This window comes from Podarcis muralis, chromosome 7 (genome assembly GCF_964188315.1).
Source record: "Podarcis muralis chromosome 7, rPodMur119.hap1.1, whole genome shotgun sequence".
Taxonomy (NCBI): Eukaryota; Metazoa; Chordata; class Lepidosauria; order Squamata; family Lacertidae; genus Podarcis; species Podarcis muralis.
In genome coordinates, this window is record NC_135661.1 from 19,555,499 (window position 1) to 19,572,873 (window position 17,375).

Genomic DNA, 17,375 nt, shown 5'->3' on the forward strand with positions numbered 1-17,375 from the left:
CTCAAGCACTGCTTGCAGACTTCTAACAGGCCTCTGGTTGGCCACTGCAAGGACAGGATGCAGGAATAGATTGTCCATCAGCCTGAGCCAGCAGACAGTCTATTCCTTTGGTTTTTTTTAATAGAAATTTAAGTCATAAATAGATAAATGTTTGGTGCAGATGTATCTTCGGTCTCACTTCCCGATTCCCCCTCAGAAACAAACAAACAAAAACTGAGCTCCTTTCCCCCCTGCCCAATAACAGGAAGATCATGGAGGTGAAGTAGACGACGCTGACGATCTGGAACTGGCCCAGGAACCCAGAGGCCGAGTGGAAAGAGACTACTAAATTTCACGCCGGCTCGATGGGGGATACCAGAGGAAAGAGCCTGAAATGGAAGAGCTGGGCCAGAACACCGCTGTGATGAGGCTGGGAATCTTCTGCCCATAACATTCAAGAGGGGCTAGCGCCTGATCTCTGCTTCCAGTAAATCACAGATGTATCAACGTGACCAGTTAGCAAGGTCCGGGGCAGCTTGCAAGGCAGATTTTGCTCTCTGGATGTTTCTTCTAAGGCGGAAGGGAGCTCAAAACAGAAAAATAAATTGCAGTTTCTCTTTTGATGGTTCTGTCCCTCCTGCCACACACACACTTTCCCCCCCGTTTCAGAATTGTTAAGATTTGGGCCGTGAGGAGGGGCTGATGCTGTGTGGCCTCTGTTAGCCTTGGACAGTTCATATCCTCCTCCTCCTACCCTTTGTCTTGGACTTGACCTCGTTGCTCTTTAATGCAAAATCTGTTCATCTTTATATTAAAAAACAAGGAAGTCTTTTGAGAATGAGATTCTTTTTTTACATCCTGGTCTGTTTTGTTACGGGTAAGTTATTGGGGGGGGGGGCGGGGGGGGGGGGCGGAAGGCGACGTTGCCTGTGTTTTGGAAGACAGAGAACACCCATCATCGAGACCCACTGCTGAAATGCAGATTTATCGTGTGAACCTTATTTATTTATTACATATACACCACTTGATTGTTAAACCAGCAACCTCAAAGCGGTTTACAAAAAGATTAAAGCAAGGGAAAAAAGGCTTTCAGTGCTTAAGTGCCGTAGGAAGCTGCCTTCAGCTGTGTTGAACCTATGAGACCATCTAGCCCTGTATTCCCTACACTGACTGGCAACAACTCTCCAGGGTTTCAGACAAGGGGCATTGCCAGCCCTGCTGGGAGATGCCAGGCATTGAACCTGGGAAAGTTGTTCTTGATTATCACCAGTCAGCAGTTTTTAATCTTATAAATTCAGTGTTATCAATAGCCAGGGTAGGGAACCTTCTGGCCTGTGGGCCAAATTTGGCCCAAATGAGCACCAATTTGCCTTGAGGGCCCGCTTGCCCTCCAAACAATGTGTACATGCCCTGCATCTGATGTCAAATGTGACTTCAGGTGTAGGCAGTGAGAGAAGTGGCTGGATCGGGGACACAACTCAGTTTTGTGTGAACTCAGTTACGCAGCTGATCACCACCACTGCACCAAACATTTGGCTGCGAGAACAGGACGCTGGGCCGAATGGGCCCTTATCCTGATCCAGCAGGGCTTTCATTTATGGTGTAAGGAAGGATGCAGGCAGGTGGGGAGCTGGGTGGGGCCACAGTCACACTTAATGTACCAGACTCAGCTGGTAGCAGCCAGGATGCCAGGTGCAAATGTCAGCTCAAAAGCCCAAGAGTTTGGAGCTGCGTAGCTGACGAAACTGTGAAGCCAGGGATTTCTGCTTGCTTTTGTGCTCTTCCCTCGCAAACTTTGATTTAATGCATCGCTGTCCCTCGCTGCCTGCCATGAATAGCTCTTTCCAAACAGATTAATCAGAAGCTAATTCGTCTGCCGGGCCATGTAGCAGTCAAACGACATCCCCAACTCACTCCGGGGATGCGGCCCTTTTCATCACCAGCCGGGATTCTGATCTGAGCTGACATGCTCTTGGTTTCGACACGGCCATTTCTCTGCCAAAGCCTCCTCTGAGAAATGCGTAATGGGGGTGGATTTTCTGCCTGAACCTTTGCTCCTGCCCTCCTTCCGCCAATCTCCTTGATGGAATAAATGAGCTGTGCTGCTTGTCCCAGGCAAACTCCAGAATTATTAGTAGTATCAAAGTTAAAATGTAAACGCTACAGCAGCCTTTCTGAAGCTTGATTCCCCAGATGCCGTTGGACTACAACTCCCATCATCAGTGACCACTGGTTGAGAAAGGCTGATCTGGAGGGCCAAGTTAGTTGCCGGTTAAGTTGTCGAGGGCTGATTTCTTCTCCTGTGATAAAAAGCCATCTGTTTTGACCGCCAAACCTTTCATTGGAGCATTTGTAACCGTTGGGCACCATTTTTGTTTGAATTGCCGAAAGTCAGATTTTTACTTAGGGATTTTTTCAGAAAAATCTTTTTCCGGAGCTTAAGTTCTCGAGGGCTGATTTTTTCTCCTGTTATAAAAAGTCTTCTGTTTCGACCGCCAAACCTTTCAGGGGAACCTTTGCAACAGTTTGGCACCATTTTTGAGTGAATTGCCGAATGTCAGATTTTTCATGAAATTGTGACCCCGGGGCTTAGGATTTTTTCAAAAAAATCTTTTCCCGCCAGTTAGGTTGTCAAGGGCTGATTTCTTGTCCTGTTATAACAAGCCTTCTGTTTACACCGCCACAGCTTTCACAGGAGTATTTGCAACCGTTGGGGACCATGTTTCAGTCAATTGCTGAAAGTCAGATTTTTTATGAAATTGTGACCCCGGGGCTTAGGGATTTTTTCAAAAAAATCTTTCCCCGCCAGTTAAGTTGTCGAGGGCTGGTTTCTTGTCCTGTTATAAAAAGCCTTCTGTTCCGAACGCCACAGCTTTCAGAGGAGCATTTGCAACTGTTGGACACTATTTTTGAGTGAATTGCCGAAAGTCAGATTTTTTCTGAACTTGTGACCCCGGGGCTTAGGGATTTTTTTCAAAAATATCTTATTCCGCCGCTTAAGTTGTCAAGGGCTGATTTCTTTTCCTGTGATAAAAAGCCTTCTGTTTTGACCGCCAATGCTTTCAGAGGAGCATATGCAACCGTTTGGCATCATTTTTGAGTGAACTGCTGAAAGTCAGATTTTTGATGAAATTGTGACCCCGGGCCTTAGGGATTTTTTCAAAAAATCTTTTTCCGCAGCTTAAGTTGTCGAGGGCTGATTTATTCTCCTGTGATAAAAAGTCTTCTGTTTCTACCGCCAAACCTTTCAAGGGAGCATTTGCAACCGTTGGGCACCATTTTTGAGTGAATTGCCGAATGTCAGATTTTTTCTGAAATCGTGACCCCGGGGCTTAGGGATTTTTTTGATAAAAAACTTTTTCTGCCGGTTAAGTTGTCGAGGGCTGATTTCTTCTCCTGTGATAAAAAGCCTTCTGTTTTCGACCGCCAAATGTTTCAGGGGAGCATTTGCAACCGTTGGGCACCATTTTTGAGTGAACTGCCGAAAGTCAGATTTTTTATGAAATTGTGACCCCGGGCCTTAGGGATTTTTTCAAAAAATCTTTTTCCGGAGCTTAAGTTCTCGAGGGCAGATTTATTCTCCTGTGATAAAAACCTTCTGTTTCGACCGCCAAACCTTTCGGGGGAGCATTTGCAACCGTTGGGCACCATTTTTGAGTGAATTGCCGAATGTCAGATTTTTTTGAAATTGTGACCCCGGGCCTTAGGGATTTTTTCAAAAAATCTTTTTCCGGAGCTTAAGTTCTCGAGGGCTGATTTATTCTCCTGTGATAAAAAGTCTTCTGTTTCTACCGCCAAAGCTTTCAAGGGAGCATTTGCAACCGTTGGGCACCATTTTTGAGTGAATTGCCGAATGTCAGATTTTTTCTGAAATCGTGACCCCGGGGCTTAGGCATTTTTTTGATAAAAAACTTTTTCTGCCGGTTAAGTTGTCGAGGGCTGATTTCTTCTCCTGTGATAAAAAGCCTTCTGTTTTCGACCGCCAGATGTTTCAGGGGAGCATTTGCAACCGTTGGGACCATTTTTGAGTGAACTGCCGAAAGTCAGATTTTTGATGAAATTGTGACCCCGGGCCTTAGGGATTTTTTCAAAAAATCTTTTTCCGGAGCTTAAGTTCTCGAGGGCTGATTTATTGTCCTGTGATAAAAAACCTTCTGTTTCGACCGCCAAACCTTTCGGGGGAGCATTTGCAACCGTTGGGCACCATTTTTGAGTGAATTGCCAAAAGTCAGATTTTTTATGAAATTGTGTTTCCGGGGCTTAGGCATTTTTTTTGAAAAAAATCTTTTTCTGCCGGTTAAGTTGTCGAGGGCTGATTTCTTCTCCTGTGATAAAAAGCCATCTGTTTTGACCGCCAAACCTTTCATTGGAGCATTTGTAACCGTTGGGCACCATTTTTGTTTGAATTGCCGAAAGTCAGATTTTTACTTAGGGATTTTTTCAGAAAAATCTTTTTCCGGAGCTTAAGTTCTCGAGGGCTGATTTCTTCTCCTGTTATAAAAAGTCTTCTGTTTCGACCGCCAAACCTTTCAGGGGAACCTTTGCAACAGTTTGGCACCATTTTTGAGTGAATTGCCGAATGTCAGATTTTTCATGAAATTGTGACCCCGGGGCTTAGGATTTTTTCAAAAAAATCTTTTTCTGCCGGTTAAGTTGTCGAGGGCTGATTTCTTTTCCTGTGATTAAATGCCTTCTGTTTCGACCGCCAAACCTCTCAGGGGTGCATTTGCATCCATTTGGCACCATTTTTGAGTGAATTGCCGAAAGCCAGATTTTTTATGAAATTGTGACCCCGGGGCTTAGGGATTTTTTCAAAAAAATCTGTTCCCGCCGCTTAAGTTGTCGAGGGCTGATTTCTTTTCCTGTGATTAAAAGCCTTCTGTTTCGACCGCCAAACCTTTCAGGGGACCATTTGCAACTGTTTGGCACCATTTTTGAGTGAATTGCCGAAAGTCAGATTTTTGATGAAATTGTGACCCCCGGAACTTAGGGATTTTTTCAAAAAAACCTTTTTCTGCCGGTTAAGTTGTTGAAGGCGGATTTCTTTTTCTGTGTTAAAAAGCCTTCTGTTTTGACCGCCCAACGTCTCAGGGGAGCATTTGCAACCGTTTGGCATCATTTTTAGTGAATTGCCGAAAGTCATATTTTTTATGAAATTGTGACCGAGGGCTGATTTCTTTTCCTGGGATAAAAAGCCTTCTGCTTCGACCGCCAAAGCTCTCAGGGGAGCATTTTCAACTGTTTGGCACCATTTTTGAGTGAATTGGAGAACGTCAGATTTTTGAGGAAATTGTGAACCCGGGGCTTAGGGATTTATTTTTTAAATATCATCTTCTGCCGGTTAACTTGTCGAGGGCTGATTTCTTGTCCTATCATAAAAAGTCTTCAGTTTCGACTGCCAAACCTCTCAGGAGAGCATTTGCAACAGTTTGGCACTAATTTTGAGTTAATGGCCAAAAGTCGGATTTTTGATGAGATTGTGACCCCGGGGGGCTTAGGGATCTTTTCAAAAAATATGTTTTTCTGCTGGTTAAGTTGTCAAGGGCGGATTTCTTTTCCTGTGTTAAAAAGCCTTCTGTTTCGACCGCCCAACGTATTAGGGGAGTATTTGCAACAATGTGGCATCATTTTTAGTGAATTGCCGAAAGTCAGATTTTTGATGAAATTGTGACCAAGGGCTGATTTCTTTTCCTGTGATAAAAAGCCTTCTGCTTCAACCGCCAAAGGTCTCAGGGGAGCATTTGCAACCGTTTGGCACCATTTTTGAGTGAATGGCCGAAAGTCACATTTTTGATGAAATTGCCCCCAGGGCTTAGGGATTTTTTCAAAAAAATCTTTTTTGGCCAATTAAGTTGTCGAGGGCTGATTTCTTGTCCTGTGATAAAAAGCCTTCTGTTTTGACCGCCAAACCTCTCAGGGGTTTGCAACCGTTTGGCACCATTTTATAGTGAATTGGAGAAAGTCAGATTTTTGATGAAATTGTGACCCAGGAGATTAGGGATTTTTTTTTAAAAAAAAAATTCTGCCGGTTAAGTTGTCGAGTGTTCATTTGTTTTCCTGTGATAAAAGGCCTTCTGTTTTGACCACCAATACTCTCAGGGGAGCATTTGGAACCGTTTGGCATCATTTTTAGTGAATTGCCGAAAGTCAGATTTTTGATGAAATTGTGACCGAGGGCTGATTTCTTTTCCTGTGATAAAAAGCCTTCTGTTTCGACTGGCAAACCTCTCAGAGGAGCATTTGCAACAGTTTGGCACCATTTTTGAGTGAATTGCAGAAAGTCAGATTTTTTATGAAATTGTGACCCCGGGGCTTTTCCTACCGGTTCAGTTGTCGAGGGCTGATTTCTTTTCCTGTGATAAAAAGCCTTCTGTTTTGACCGCCAAACCTCTCAGGGGTTTGCAACCGTTTGGCACCATTTTATAGTGAATTGGAGAACGTCAGATTTTTGATGAAATTCTGACCCAGGAGACTAGGGATTTTTTTTTTAAAAAAAATTCTGCCTGTTCAGTTCTCGAGGGCTGATTTCTTTTCCTGTGATTAAAAGCCTTCTGTTTCGACCGCCAAACCTCTCAGGGGAGCATTTGCAACCGTTTGGCACCATTTTTGAGTGAATTACCGAAAGCGAGATTTTTTATGAAATTGTGCCCCCGGGGCTTAGGATTTTTTCAAAAAAATCTTTTTCTGCCGGTTAAGGTGTCGAGGGCTGATTTCTTTTCCTGTGATAAAAAGCCTTCTGTTTCGACCGCCAAACCTTTCAAGGGAGCATTTGCATCCCTTAGGCACCATTTTGAGTGAATTGTGGAAAGCCAGATTTTTTATGAAATTTTGTCCCCGGGGCTTAGGATTTTTTCAAAAAAATCTTTTTCTGCCGGTTAAGTTCTCAAGGGCTGATTTCTTTTCCTGTGATTAAAAGCCTTCTGTTTCGATAGCCAAACCTCTCAGGGGAGCATTTGCAACCGTTTGGAACCATTTTTGAGTGAATTGCCGAAAGCAAGATTTTTTATGAAATTGTGCCCCCGGGGCTTAGGGATTTTTTCAATAAAAACTTTTTCTTCCGGTTAAGTTGTCGAGGGCTGATTTCTTTTCCTGTGATAAAAAGCCTTCTGTTTCGACCGCCAAACCTTTCAAGGGAGCATTTGCAACCCTTAGGCACCATTTTTGAGTGAATTGCCGAAAACCAGATTTTTTTATGAAATTGCGACCCCGGGGCTTAGGATTTTTTCAAAAAAATCTTTTTCTGCTGGTTAAGTTGTCGAGGGCTGATTTCTTTTCCTGTGATTAAAAGCCTTCTGTTTCGACCGCCAAACCTTTCAGGGGATCATTTGCAACCGTTTGGCAACATTTTTCAGTGAATTGCCGAAAGTCAGATTTTTTATGAAATTCTGAACCCGGGGCTTAGGGATTTTTTTAAAAAAATCTTTTTCTGCCGGTTAAGTTGTCGAGGGCTGATTTCTTTTCCTGTGATAAAAAGCTTTCTGTTTCGACCGCCAAACCTCTCAGGGGAGCATTTGCAACCGTTTGGCACCATTTTTGAGTGATTTGCTGAAAGCCAGATTTTTCATGAAATTGTGACCCCGGGGCTTAGGATTTTTTCAAAAAAATCTTTTTCTGCCGGTTAAGTTGTCGAGGGCTGATTTCTTTTCCTTTGATAAAAAGCCTTCTGTTTCGACCCCCAAACCTTTCAAGGGAGCATTTGCATCCCTTTGGCACCATTTTTGAGTGAATTGCCGAAAGTCAGTTTTTTTATGAAATTGTGATCCCGGGGCTTAGGATTTTTTCAAAAAAATCTTTTCCTGCCGGTTCCGTTGTCGAGGGCTGATTTCTTTTCCTTTGATAAAAAGCCTTCTGTTTCGACCGCCAAACCTCTCAGGGGAGCATTTGCAACCGTTTGGCACCATTTTTGAGTGATTTGCTGAAAGCCAGATTTTTCATGAAATTGTGACCCCGGGGCTTAGGATTTTTTCAAAAAAATCTTTTTCTGCCGGTTAAGTTGTCGAGGGCTGATTTCTTTTCCTTTGATAAAAAGCCTTCTGTTTCGACCCCCAAACCTTTCAAGGGAGCATTTGCATCCCTTTGGCACCATTTTTGAGTGAATTGCCGAAAGTCAGATTTTTTATGAAATTGTGATCCCGGGGCTTAGGATTTGTTCAAAAAAATCTTTTCCTGCCGGTTCCGTTGTCGAGGGCTGATTTCTTTTCCTTTGATAAAAAGCCTTCTGTTTCGACCGCCAAACCTCTCAGGGGAGCATTTGCAACCGTTTGGCACCATTTTTGAGTGAATTGCCAAAAGTCAGATTTTTTATGAAATTGTGTTTCCGGGGCTTAGGCATTTTTTTTGAAAAAAATCTTTTTCTGCCGGTTAAGTTGTCGAGGGCTGATTTCTTCTCCTGTGATAAAAAGCCATCTGTTTTGACCGCCAAACCTTTCATTGGAGCATTTGTAACCGTTGGGCACCATTTTTGTTTGAATTGCCGAAAGTCAGATTTTTACTTAGGGATTTTTTCAGAAAAATCTTTTTCCGGAGCTTAAGTTCTCGAGGGCTGATTTCTTCTCCTGTTATAAAAAGTCTTCTGTTTCGACCGCCAAACCTTTCAGGGGAACCTTTGCAACAGTTTGGCACCATTTTTGAGTGAATTGCCGAATGTCAGATTTTTCATGAAATTGTGACCCCGGGGCTTAGGATTTTTTCAAAAAAATCTTTTTCTGCCGGTTAAGTTGTCGAGGGCTGATTTCTTTTCCTGTGATTAAATGCCTTCTGTTTCGACCGCCAAACCTCTCAGGGGTGCATTTGCATCCATTTGGCACCATTTTTGAGTGAATTGCCGAAAGCCAGATTTTTTATGAAATTGTGACCCCGGGGCTTAGGGATTTTTTCAAAAAAATCTGTTCCCGCCGCTTAAGTTGTCGAGGGCTGATTTCTTTTCCTGTGATTAAAAGCCTTCTGTTTCGACCGCCAAACCTTTCAGGGGACCATTTGCAACTGTTTGGCACCATTTTTGAGTGAATTGCCGAAAGTCAGATTTTTGATGAAATTGTGACCCCCGGAACTTAGGGATTTTTTCAAAAAAATCTTTTTCTGCCGGTTAAGTTGTTGAAGGCGGATTTCTTTTTCTGTGTTAAAAAGCCTTCTGTTTTGACCGCCCAACGTCTCAGGGGAGCATTTGCAACCGTTTGGCATCATTTTTAGTGAATTGCCGAAAGTCATATTTTTTATGAAATTGTGACCGAGGGCTGATTTCTTTTCCTGGGATAAAAAGCCTTCTGCTTCGACCGCCAAAGCTCTCAGGGGAGCATTTTCAACTGTTTGGCACCATTTTTGAGTGAATTGGAGAACGTCAGATTTTTGAGGAAATTGTGAACCCGGGGCTTAGGGATTTATTTTTTAAATATCATCTTCTGCCGGTTAACTTGTCGAGGGCTGATTTCTTGTCCTATCATAAAAAGTCTTCAGTTTCGACTGCCAAACCTCTCAGGAGAGCATTTGCAACAGTTTGGCACTAATTTTGAGTTAATGGCCAAAAGTCGGATTTTTGATGAGATTGTGACCCCGGGGGGCTTAGGGATCTTTTCAAAAAATATGTTTTTCTGCTGGTTAAGTTGTCAAGGGCGGATTTCTTTTCCTGTGTTAAAAAGCCTTCTGTTTCGACCGCCCAACGTATTAGGGGAGTATTTGCAACAATGTGGCATCATTTTTAGTGAATTGCCGAAAGTCAGATTTTTGATGAAATTGTGACCAAGGGCTGATTTCTTTTCCTGTGATAAAAAGCCTTCTGCTTCAACCGCCAAAGGTCTCAGGGGAGCATTTGCAACCGTTTGGCACCATTTTTGAGTGAATGGCCGAAAGTCACATTTTTGATGAAATTGCCCCCAGGGCTTAGGGATTTTTTCAAAAAAATCTTTTTTGGCCAATTAAGTTGTCGAGGGCTGATTTCTTGTCCTGTGATAAAAAGCCTTCTGTTTTGACCGCCAAACCTCTCAGGGGTTTGCAACCGTTTGGCACCATTTTATAGTGAATTGGAGAAAGCCAGATTTTTGATGAAATTGTGACCCAGGAGATTAGGGATTTTTTTTTTAAAAAAAAATTCTGCCGGTTAAGTTGTCGAGTGTTCATTTGTTTTCCTGTGATAAAAGGCCTTCTGTTTTGACCACCAATACTCTCAGGGGAGCATTTGGAACCGTTTGGCATCATTTTTAGTGAATTGCCGAAAGTCAGATTTTTGATGAAATTGTGACCGAGGGCTGATTTCTTTTCCTGTGATAAAAAGCCTTCTGTTTCGACTGGCAAACCTCTCAGAGGAGCATTTGCAACAGTTTGGCACCATTTTTGAGTGAATTGCAGAAAGTCAGATTTTTTATGAAATTGTGACCCCGGGGCTTTTCCTACCGGTTCAGTTGTCGAGGGCTGATTTCTTTTCCTGTGATAAAAAGCCTTCTGTTTTGACCGCCAAACCTCTCAGGGGTTTGCAACCGTTTGGCACCATTTTATAGTGAATTGGAGAACGTCAGATTTTTGATGAAATTCTGACCCAGGAGATTAGGGATTTTTTTTAAAAAAAAAATTCTGCCTGTTCAGTTCTCGAGGGCTGATTTCTTTTCCTGTGATTAAAAGCCTTCTGTTTCGACCGCCAAACCTCTCAGGGGAGCATTTGCAACCGTTTGGCACCATTTTTGAGTGAATTGCCGAAAGCGAGATTTTTTATGAAATTGTGCCCCCGGGGCTTAGGATTTTTTCAAAAAAATCTTTTTCTGCCGGTTAAGGTGTCGAGGGCTGATTTCTTTTCCTGTGATAAAAAGCCTTCTGTTTCGACCGCCAAACCTTTCAAGGGAGCATTTGCATCCCTTAGGCACCATTTTGAGTGAATTGTGGAAAGCCAGATTTTTTATGAAATTTTGTCCCCGGGGCTTAGGATTTTTTCAAAAAAATCTTTTTCTGCCGGTTAAGTTCTCAAGGGCTGATTTCTTTTCCTGTGATTAAAAGCCTTCTGTTTCGATAGCCAAACCTCTCAGGGGAGCATTTGCAACCGTTTGGAACCATTTTTGAGTGAATTGCCGAAAGCAAGATTTTTTATGAAATTGTGCCCCCGGGGCTTAGGGGTTTTTTCAATAAAAACTTTTTCTTCCGGTTAAGTTGTCGAGGGCTGATTTCTTTTCCTGTGATAAAAAGCCTTCTGTTTCGACCGCCAAACCTTTCAAGGGAGCATTTGCAACCCTTAGGCACCATTTTTGAGTGAATTGCCGAAAACCAGATTTTTTAATGAAATTGCGACCCCGGGGCTTAGGATTTTTTCAAAAAAATCTTTTTCTGCTGGTTAAGTTGTCGAGGGCTGATTTCTTTTCCTGTGATTAAAAGCCTTCTGTTTCGACCGCCAAACCTTTCAGGGGATCATTTGCAACCGTTTGGCAACATTTTTCAATGAATTGCCGAAAGTCAGATTTTTTATGAAATTCTGAACCCGGGGCTTAGGGATTTTTTCAAAAAAATCTTTTTCTGCCGGTTAAGTTGTCGAGGGCTGATTTCTTTTCCTTTGATAAAAAGCCTTCTGTTTCGACCCCCAAACCTTTCAAGGGAGCATTTGCATCCCTTTGGCACCATTTTTGAGTGAATTGCCGAAAGTCAGTTTTTTTATGAAATTGTGATCCCGGGGCTTAGGATTTTTTCAAAAAAATCTTTTCCTGCCGGTTCCGTTGTCGAGGGTTCATTTGTTTTCCTGTGATAAAAGGCCTTCTGTTTTGACCACCAATACTCTCAGGGGAGCATTTGGAACCATTTGGCATCATTTTTAGTGAATTGCCGAAAGTCAGATTTTTGATGAAATTGTGACCGAGGGCTGATTTCTTTTCCTGTGATAAAAAGCCTTCTGTTTCGACTGGCAAACCTCTCAGAGAAGCATCTGCAACAGTTTGGCACCATTTTTGAGTGAATTGCCGAAAGTCAGATTTTTTATGAAATTGTGACCCCGGGGCTTTTCCTGCCGGTTCAGTTGTCGAGGGCTGATTTCTTTTCCTGTGATAAAAAGCCTTCTGTTTCGACCGCCAAACCTTTCAGGGGAAAATCTGCAACTGTTCGGCATCACTTTTGAGTGATTTGCCGAAAGTCAGAATTTTCATGAAATTGTTTTCAAAAAAATCTTTTCCTGCCGGATAAGTTGTTGAGGGCTGATTTCTTTTCCTGTGATTAAAAGCCTTCTGTTTCGATAGCCAAACCTCTCAGGGGAGCATTTGCAACCGTTTGGAACCATTTTTGAGTGAATTGCCGAAAGCAAGATTTTTCATGAAATCGTGACCCCGGGGCTTAGGATTTTTTCAAAAAAATCTTTTTCTTCCGGTTAAGTTGTCAAGGGCTGATTTCTTTTCCTGTGATTAAATGCCTTCTGTTTCGACCGCCAAACCGCTAAGGGGTGTATTTGCAACCGTTTGGCACCATTTTTGAGTGATTTGCCGAAAGTCAGATTTTTCATGAAATTGTGACCCCGGGGCTTAGGATTTTTTCAAAAAAATATTTTTCCTGCCGGTTCAGTTCTCGAGGGCTGATTTCTTTTCCTGTGATTAAAAGCCTTCTGTTTCGACCCCCAAACCTCTCAGGGGAGCATTTGCAACCGTTTGGCACCATTTTTGAGTGAATTGCCGAAAGCGAGATTTTTTATGAAATTGTGCCCCCGGGGCTTAGGGATTTTTTCAAAAAAACCTTTTTCTGCCGGTTAAGGTGTCGAGGGCTGATTTCTTTTCCTGTGATAAAAAGCCTTCTGTTTCGACCGCCAAACCTTTCAAGGGAGCATTTGCATCCCTTAGGCACCATTTTGAGTGAATTGTGGAAAGCGAGATTTTTTATGAAATTTTGTCCCCGGGGCTTAGGATTTTTTCAAAAAAATCTTTTCCTGCCGGTTAAGTTCTCAAGGGCTGATTTCTTTTCCTGTGATTAAAAGCCTTCTGTTTCGATAGCCAAACCTCTCAGGGGAGCATTTGCAACCGTTTGGAACCATTTTTGAGTGAATTGCCGAAAGCAAGATTTTTTATGAAATTGTGCCCCCGGGGCTTAGGTATTTTTTCAATAAAAACTTTTTCTTCCGGTTAAGTTGTCGAGGGCTGATTTCTTTTCCTGTGATAAAAAGCCTTCTGTTTCGACCGCCAAACCTCTCAGGGGTGCATTTGCAACCGTTTGGCACCATTTTTGAGTGAATTGCCGAAAGTCAGGTTTTTGATGAAATTGTGACCCCGGGGCTTAGGATTTTTTCAAAAAAATCTTTTCCCGCCGGTTCAGTTGTCGAGGGCTGATTTCTTTTCCTTTGATAAAAAGCCTTCTGTTTCGACCGCCAAACCTTTCAGGGGAAAATTTGCAACCGTTTGGCACCACTTTTGAGTGATTTGCCGAAAGTCAGATTTTTCATGAAATTGTGACCCCGGGGCTTAGGATTTTTTCAAAAAAATCTTTTTCTGCCGATTAAGTTGTCGAGGGCTGATTTATTTTCCTGTGATAAAAAGCCTTCTGTTTCGACCGCCAAACCTTTCAGGGGAGCATTCACAAGCGTTTAACACCATTTTTGAGTGATTTGCCGAAAGTCAGATTTTTTATGAAATTGTGACCCCGGGGCTTAGGATTTTTTCAAAAAAATCTTTTCCTGAAGGTTAAGTTGTCAAGGGCTGATGTCTTTTCCTTTGATAAAAAGCCTTCTGTTTCGACCGCCAAACATCTCAGGGGAGCATTTGCAACCGTTTGGCACCATTTTTGAGTCATTTGCTGAAAGCCAGATTTTTCATGAAATTGTGATCCCGGGGCTTAGGATTTTTTCAAAAAAATCTTTTTCTGCCGGTTAAGTTGTCGAGGGCTGATTTCTTTTCCTGTGATAAAAAGCCTTCTGTTTCGACCGCCATACCTCTCAGGGGTGCACTTGCAACCGTTTGGCACCATTTTTGAGTGATTTGCCGAAAGTCAGATTTTTCATGAAATTGTGACCCCCGGGGCTTAGGATTTTTTCAAAAAAAACTTTTTCTGCCGGTTAAGTTGTCGAGGGCTGATTTCTTTTCCTGTGATAAAAAGCCTTCTGTTTCGACCGCCAAACCTCTCAGGGGTGCATTTGCAACCGTTTGGGACCCTTTTTGAGTGATTTGCCGAAACTCAGATTTTTCATGAAATTGTGACCCCGGGGCTTAGGGATTTTTTCAAAAAAATCTTTTCCTGCCTGTTAAGTTGTCTAGGGCTGATTTCTTTTCCTGTGATAAAAAGCCTTCTGTTTCGACCGCCAAACCTTTCAGGGGAAAATTTGCAACCGTTTGGCACCACTTTTGAGTGATTTGCCGAAAGTCAGATTTTTCATGAAATTGTGACCCCGGGGCTTAGGATTTTTTCAAAAAAATCTTTTTCTGCCGATTAAGTTGTCGAGGGCTGATTTATTTTCCTGTGATAAAAAGCCTTCTGTTTCGACCGCCAAACCTTTCAGGGGAGCATTCGCAAGCGTTTAACACCATTTTTGAGTGATTTGCCGAAAGTCAGATTTTTTATGAAATTGTGACCCCGGGGCTTAGGATTTTTTCAAAAAAATCTTTTCCTGCCGGTTCCGTTGTCAAGGGCTGATTTCTTTTCCTGTGATAAAAAGCCTTCTGTTTCGACCGCCAAACCTTTCAGGGGAAAATTTGCAACCGTTTGGCACCACTTTTGAGTGATTTGCCGAAAGTCAGATTTTTCATGAAATTGTGACCCCGGGGCTTAGGATTTTTTCAAAAAAATCTTTTTCTGACGGTTAAGTTGTCGAGGGCTGATTTATTTTCCTGTGATAAAAAGCCTTCTGTTTCGACCGCCAAACCTTTCAGGGGAGCATTCGCAAGCGTTTAACACCATTTTTGAGTGATTTGCCGAAAGTCAGATTTTTTATGAAATTGTGACCCCGGGGCTTAGGATTTTTTCAAAAAAATCTTTTCCTGCCGGTTAAGTTGTCAAGGGCTGATTTCTTTTCCTGTGATAAAAAGCCTTCTGTTTCGACCGCCAAACCTTTCAGGGGAGCATTTGCAACTGTTTGGCACCATTATTGAGTGAATTGTGGAAAGCCAGTTTTTTTACGAAATTGTGACCCCGGGGCTTAGGATTTTTTCAAAAAAAATCTTTTTCTGCCGGTTAAGTTGTCGAGGGCTGATTTCTTTTCCTGTGATAAAAAGCCTTCTGTTTCGACCGCCAAACCTTTCAAGGGAGCACTTGCATCCCTTTGGCACCATTTTTGAGTGAATTGTGGAAAGCCAGATTTTTTATGAAATTGTGACCCCGGGGCTCAGGCTTTTTTCAAAAAATTCTTTTTCTGCCGGTTAAGTTGTCGAGGGCTGATTTCTTTTCCTGTGATAAAAAGCCTTCTGTTTCGACCACCAAACCTTTCAAGGGAGCACTTGCATCCCATTGGCACCATTTTTGAGTGAATTGCCGAAAGCCAGATTTTTTTATGAAATTGTGACCCCGGGGCTTAGGATTTTTTCAAAAAAATCTTTTTCTGCTGGTTAAGTTGTCGGGGGCTGATTTCTTTTCCTGTGATTAAATGCCTTCTGTTTCAACCGCCAAACTGCTAAGGGGTGTATTTGCAACCGTTTGGCACCATTTTTGAGTGATTTGCCGAAAGTCAGATTTCTCATGAAATTGTGACCCCGGGGCTTAGGATTTTTTCAAAAAAATCTTTTTCTGCCGGTTAAGTTGTCGAGGGCTGATTTCTTTTCCTGTGATAAAAAGCCTTCGGTTTCGACCGCCAAACCTTTCAGGGGAAAATTTGCAACCGTTTGGCACCACTTTTGAGTGATTTGCCGAAAGTCAGATTTTTCATGAAATTGTGACCCCGGGGCTTAGGATTTTTTCAAAAAAATCTTTTTCTGACGGTTAAGTTGTCGAGGGCTGATTTATTTTCCTGTGATAAAAAGCCTTCTGTTTCGACCGCCAAACCTTTCAGGGGAGCATTCGCAAGCGTTTAACACCATTTTTGAGTGATTTGCCGAAAGTCAGATTTTTTATGAAATTGTGACCCCGGGGCTTAGGATTTTTTCAAAAAAATCTTTTCCTGCCGGTTAAGTTGTCAAGGGCTGATTTCTTTTCCTGTGATAAAAAGCCTTCTGTTTCGACCGCCAAACCTTTCAGGGGAGCATTTGCAACTGTTTGGCACCATTATTGAGTGAATTGTGGAAAGCCAGTTTTTTTACGAAATTGTGACCCCGGGGCTTAGGATTTTTTCAAAAAAAATCTTTTTCTGCCGGTTAAGTTGTCGAGGGCTGATTTCTTTTCCTGTGATAAAAAGCCTTCTGTTTCGACCGCCAAACCTTTCAAGGGAGCACTTGCATCCCTTTGGCACCATTTTTGAGTGAATTGTGGAAAGCCAGATTTTTTATGAAATTGTGACCCCGGGGCTCAGGCTTTTTTCAAAAAATTCTTTTTCTGCCGGTTAAGTTGTCGAGGGCTGATTTCTTTTCCTGTGATAAAAAGCCTTCTGTTTCGACCACCAAACCTTTCAAGGGAGCACTTGCATCCCATTGGCACCATTTTTGAGTGAATTGCCGAAAGCCAGATTTTTTTATGAAATTGTGACCCCGGGGCTTAGGATTTTTTCAAAAAAATCTTTTTCTGCTGGTTAAGTTGTCGGGGGCTGATTTCTTTTCCTGTGATTAAATGCCTTCTGTTTCAACCGCCAAACTGCTAAGGGGTGTATTTGCAACCGTTTGGCACCATTTTTGAGTGATTTGCCGAAAGTCAGATTTCTCATGAAATTGTGACCCCGGGGCTTAGGATTTTTTCAAAAAAATCTTTTTCTGCCGGTTAAGTTGTCGAGGGCTGATTTCTTTTCCTGTGATAAAAAGCCTTCGGTTTCGACCGCCAAACCTTTCAAGGGAGCATTTGCATCCCTTAGGCACCATTTTGAGTGAATTGTGGAAAGCCAGATTTTTTTATGAAATTGTGACCCCGGGCCTTAGGATTTTTTCAAAAAAATCTTTTTCTGCTCGTTAAGTTCTCAAGGGCTGATTTCTTTTCCTGTGATTAAAAGCCTTCTGTTTCGACCGCCAAACCTCGCAGGGGAGCATTTGCAAGCGTTTAACACCATTTTTGAGTGATTTGCCGAAAGTCAGATTTTTTATGAAATTGTGACCCCGGGGTTTGGATTTTTTCCAAAAAAATCTTTTTCTGTTGGTTAAGTTGTCGAGGGCTGATTTCTTTTCCTGTGATTAAAAGCCTTCTGTTTCGACCGCCAAACCTTTCAGGGGAGCATTTGCAACCGTTTGGCACCATTTTTGAGTGAATTGCCGAAAGTCAGATTTTTGATGAAATTGTGACCCCGGGGCTTAGGATTTTTTCAAAAAAATCTTTTCCTGCCGGTTCAGTTGTCGAGGGCTGATTTCTTTTCCTGTGATAAAAAGCCTTCTGTTTCGACCGCCAAACCT

The 17,375-nt window shown here is 42.4% G+C and overlaps 1 protein-coding gene across 3 annotated transcripts in view; it reads left to right on the forward strand.

The window, feature by feature from the left end:
• The window catches only part of LOC114602955 (uncharacterized), a 44,054-nt gene extending 43,237 nt beyond the window's left edge, over positions 1-817 (forward strand). For all 3 annotated transcript variants that reach the window (XM_077931348.1, XM_077931346.1, XM_077931347.1), the window contains one exon: positions 245-817. Coding sequence is in view for 2 of the 3 variants with exons in the window: in XM_077931346.1 (XP_077787472.1) it covers positions 245-328 (84 nt within the window). In the remaining variant the exon portion in view is untranslated. The remainder of the gene's footprint in view (positions 1-244) is intronic.
• Positions 818-17,375: the final 16,558 nt, after the last annotated feature.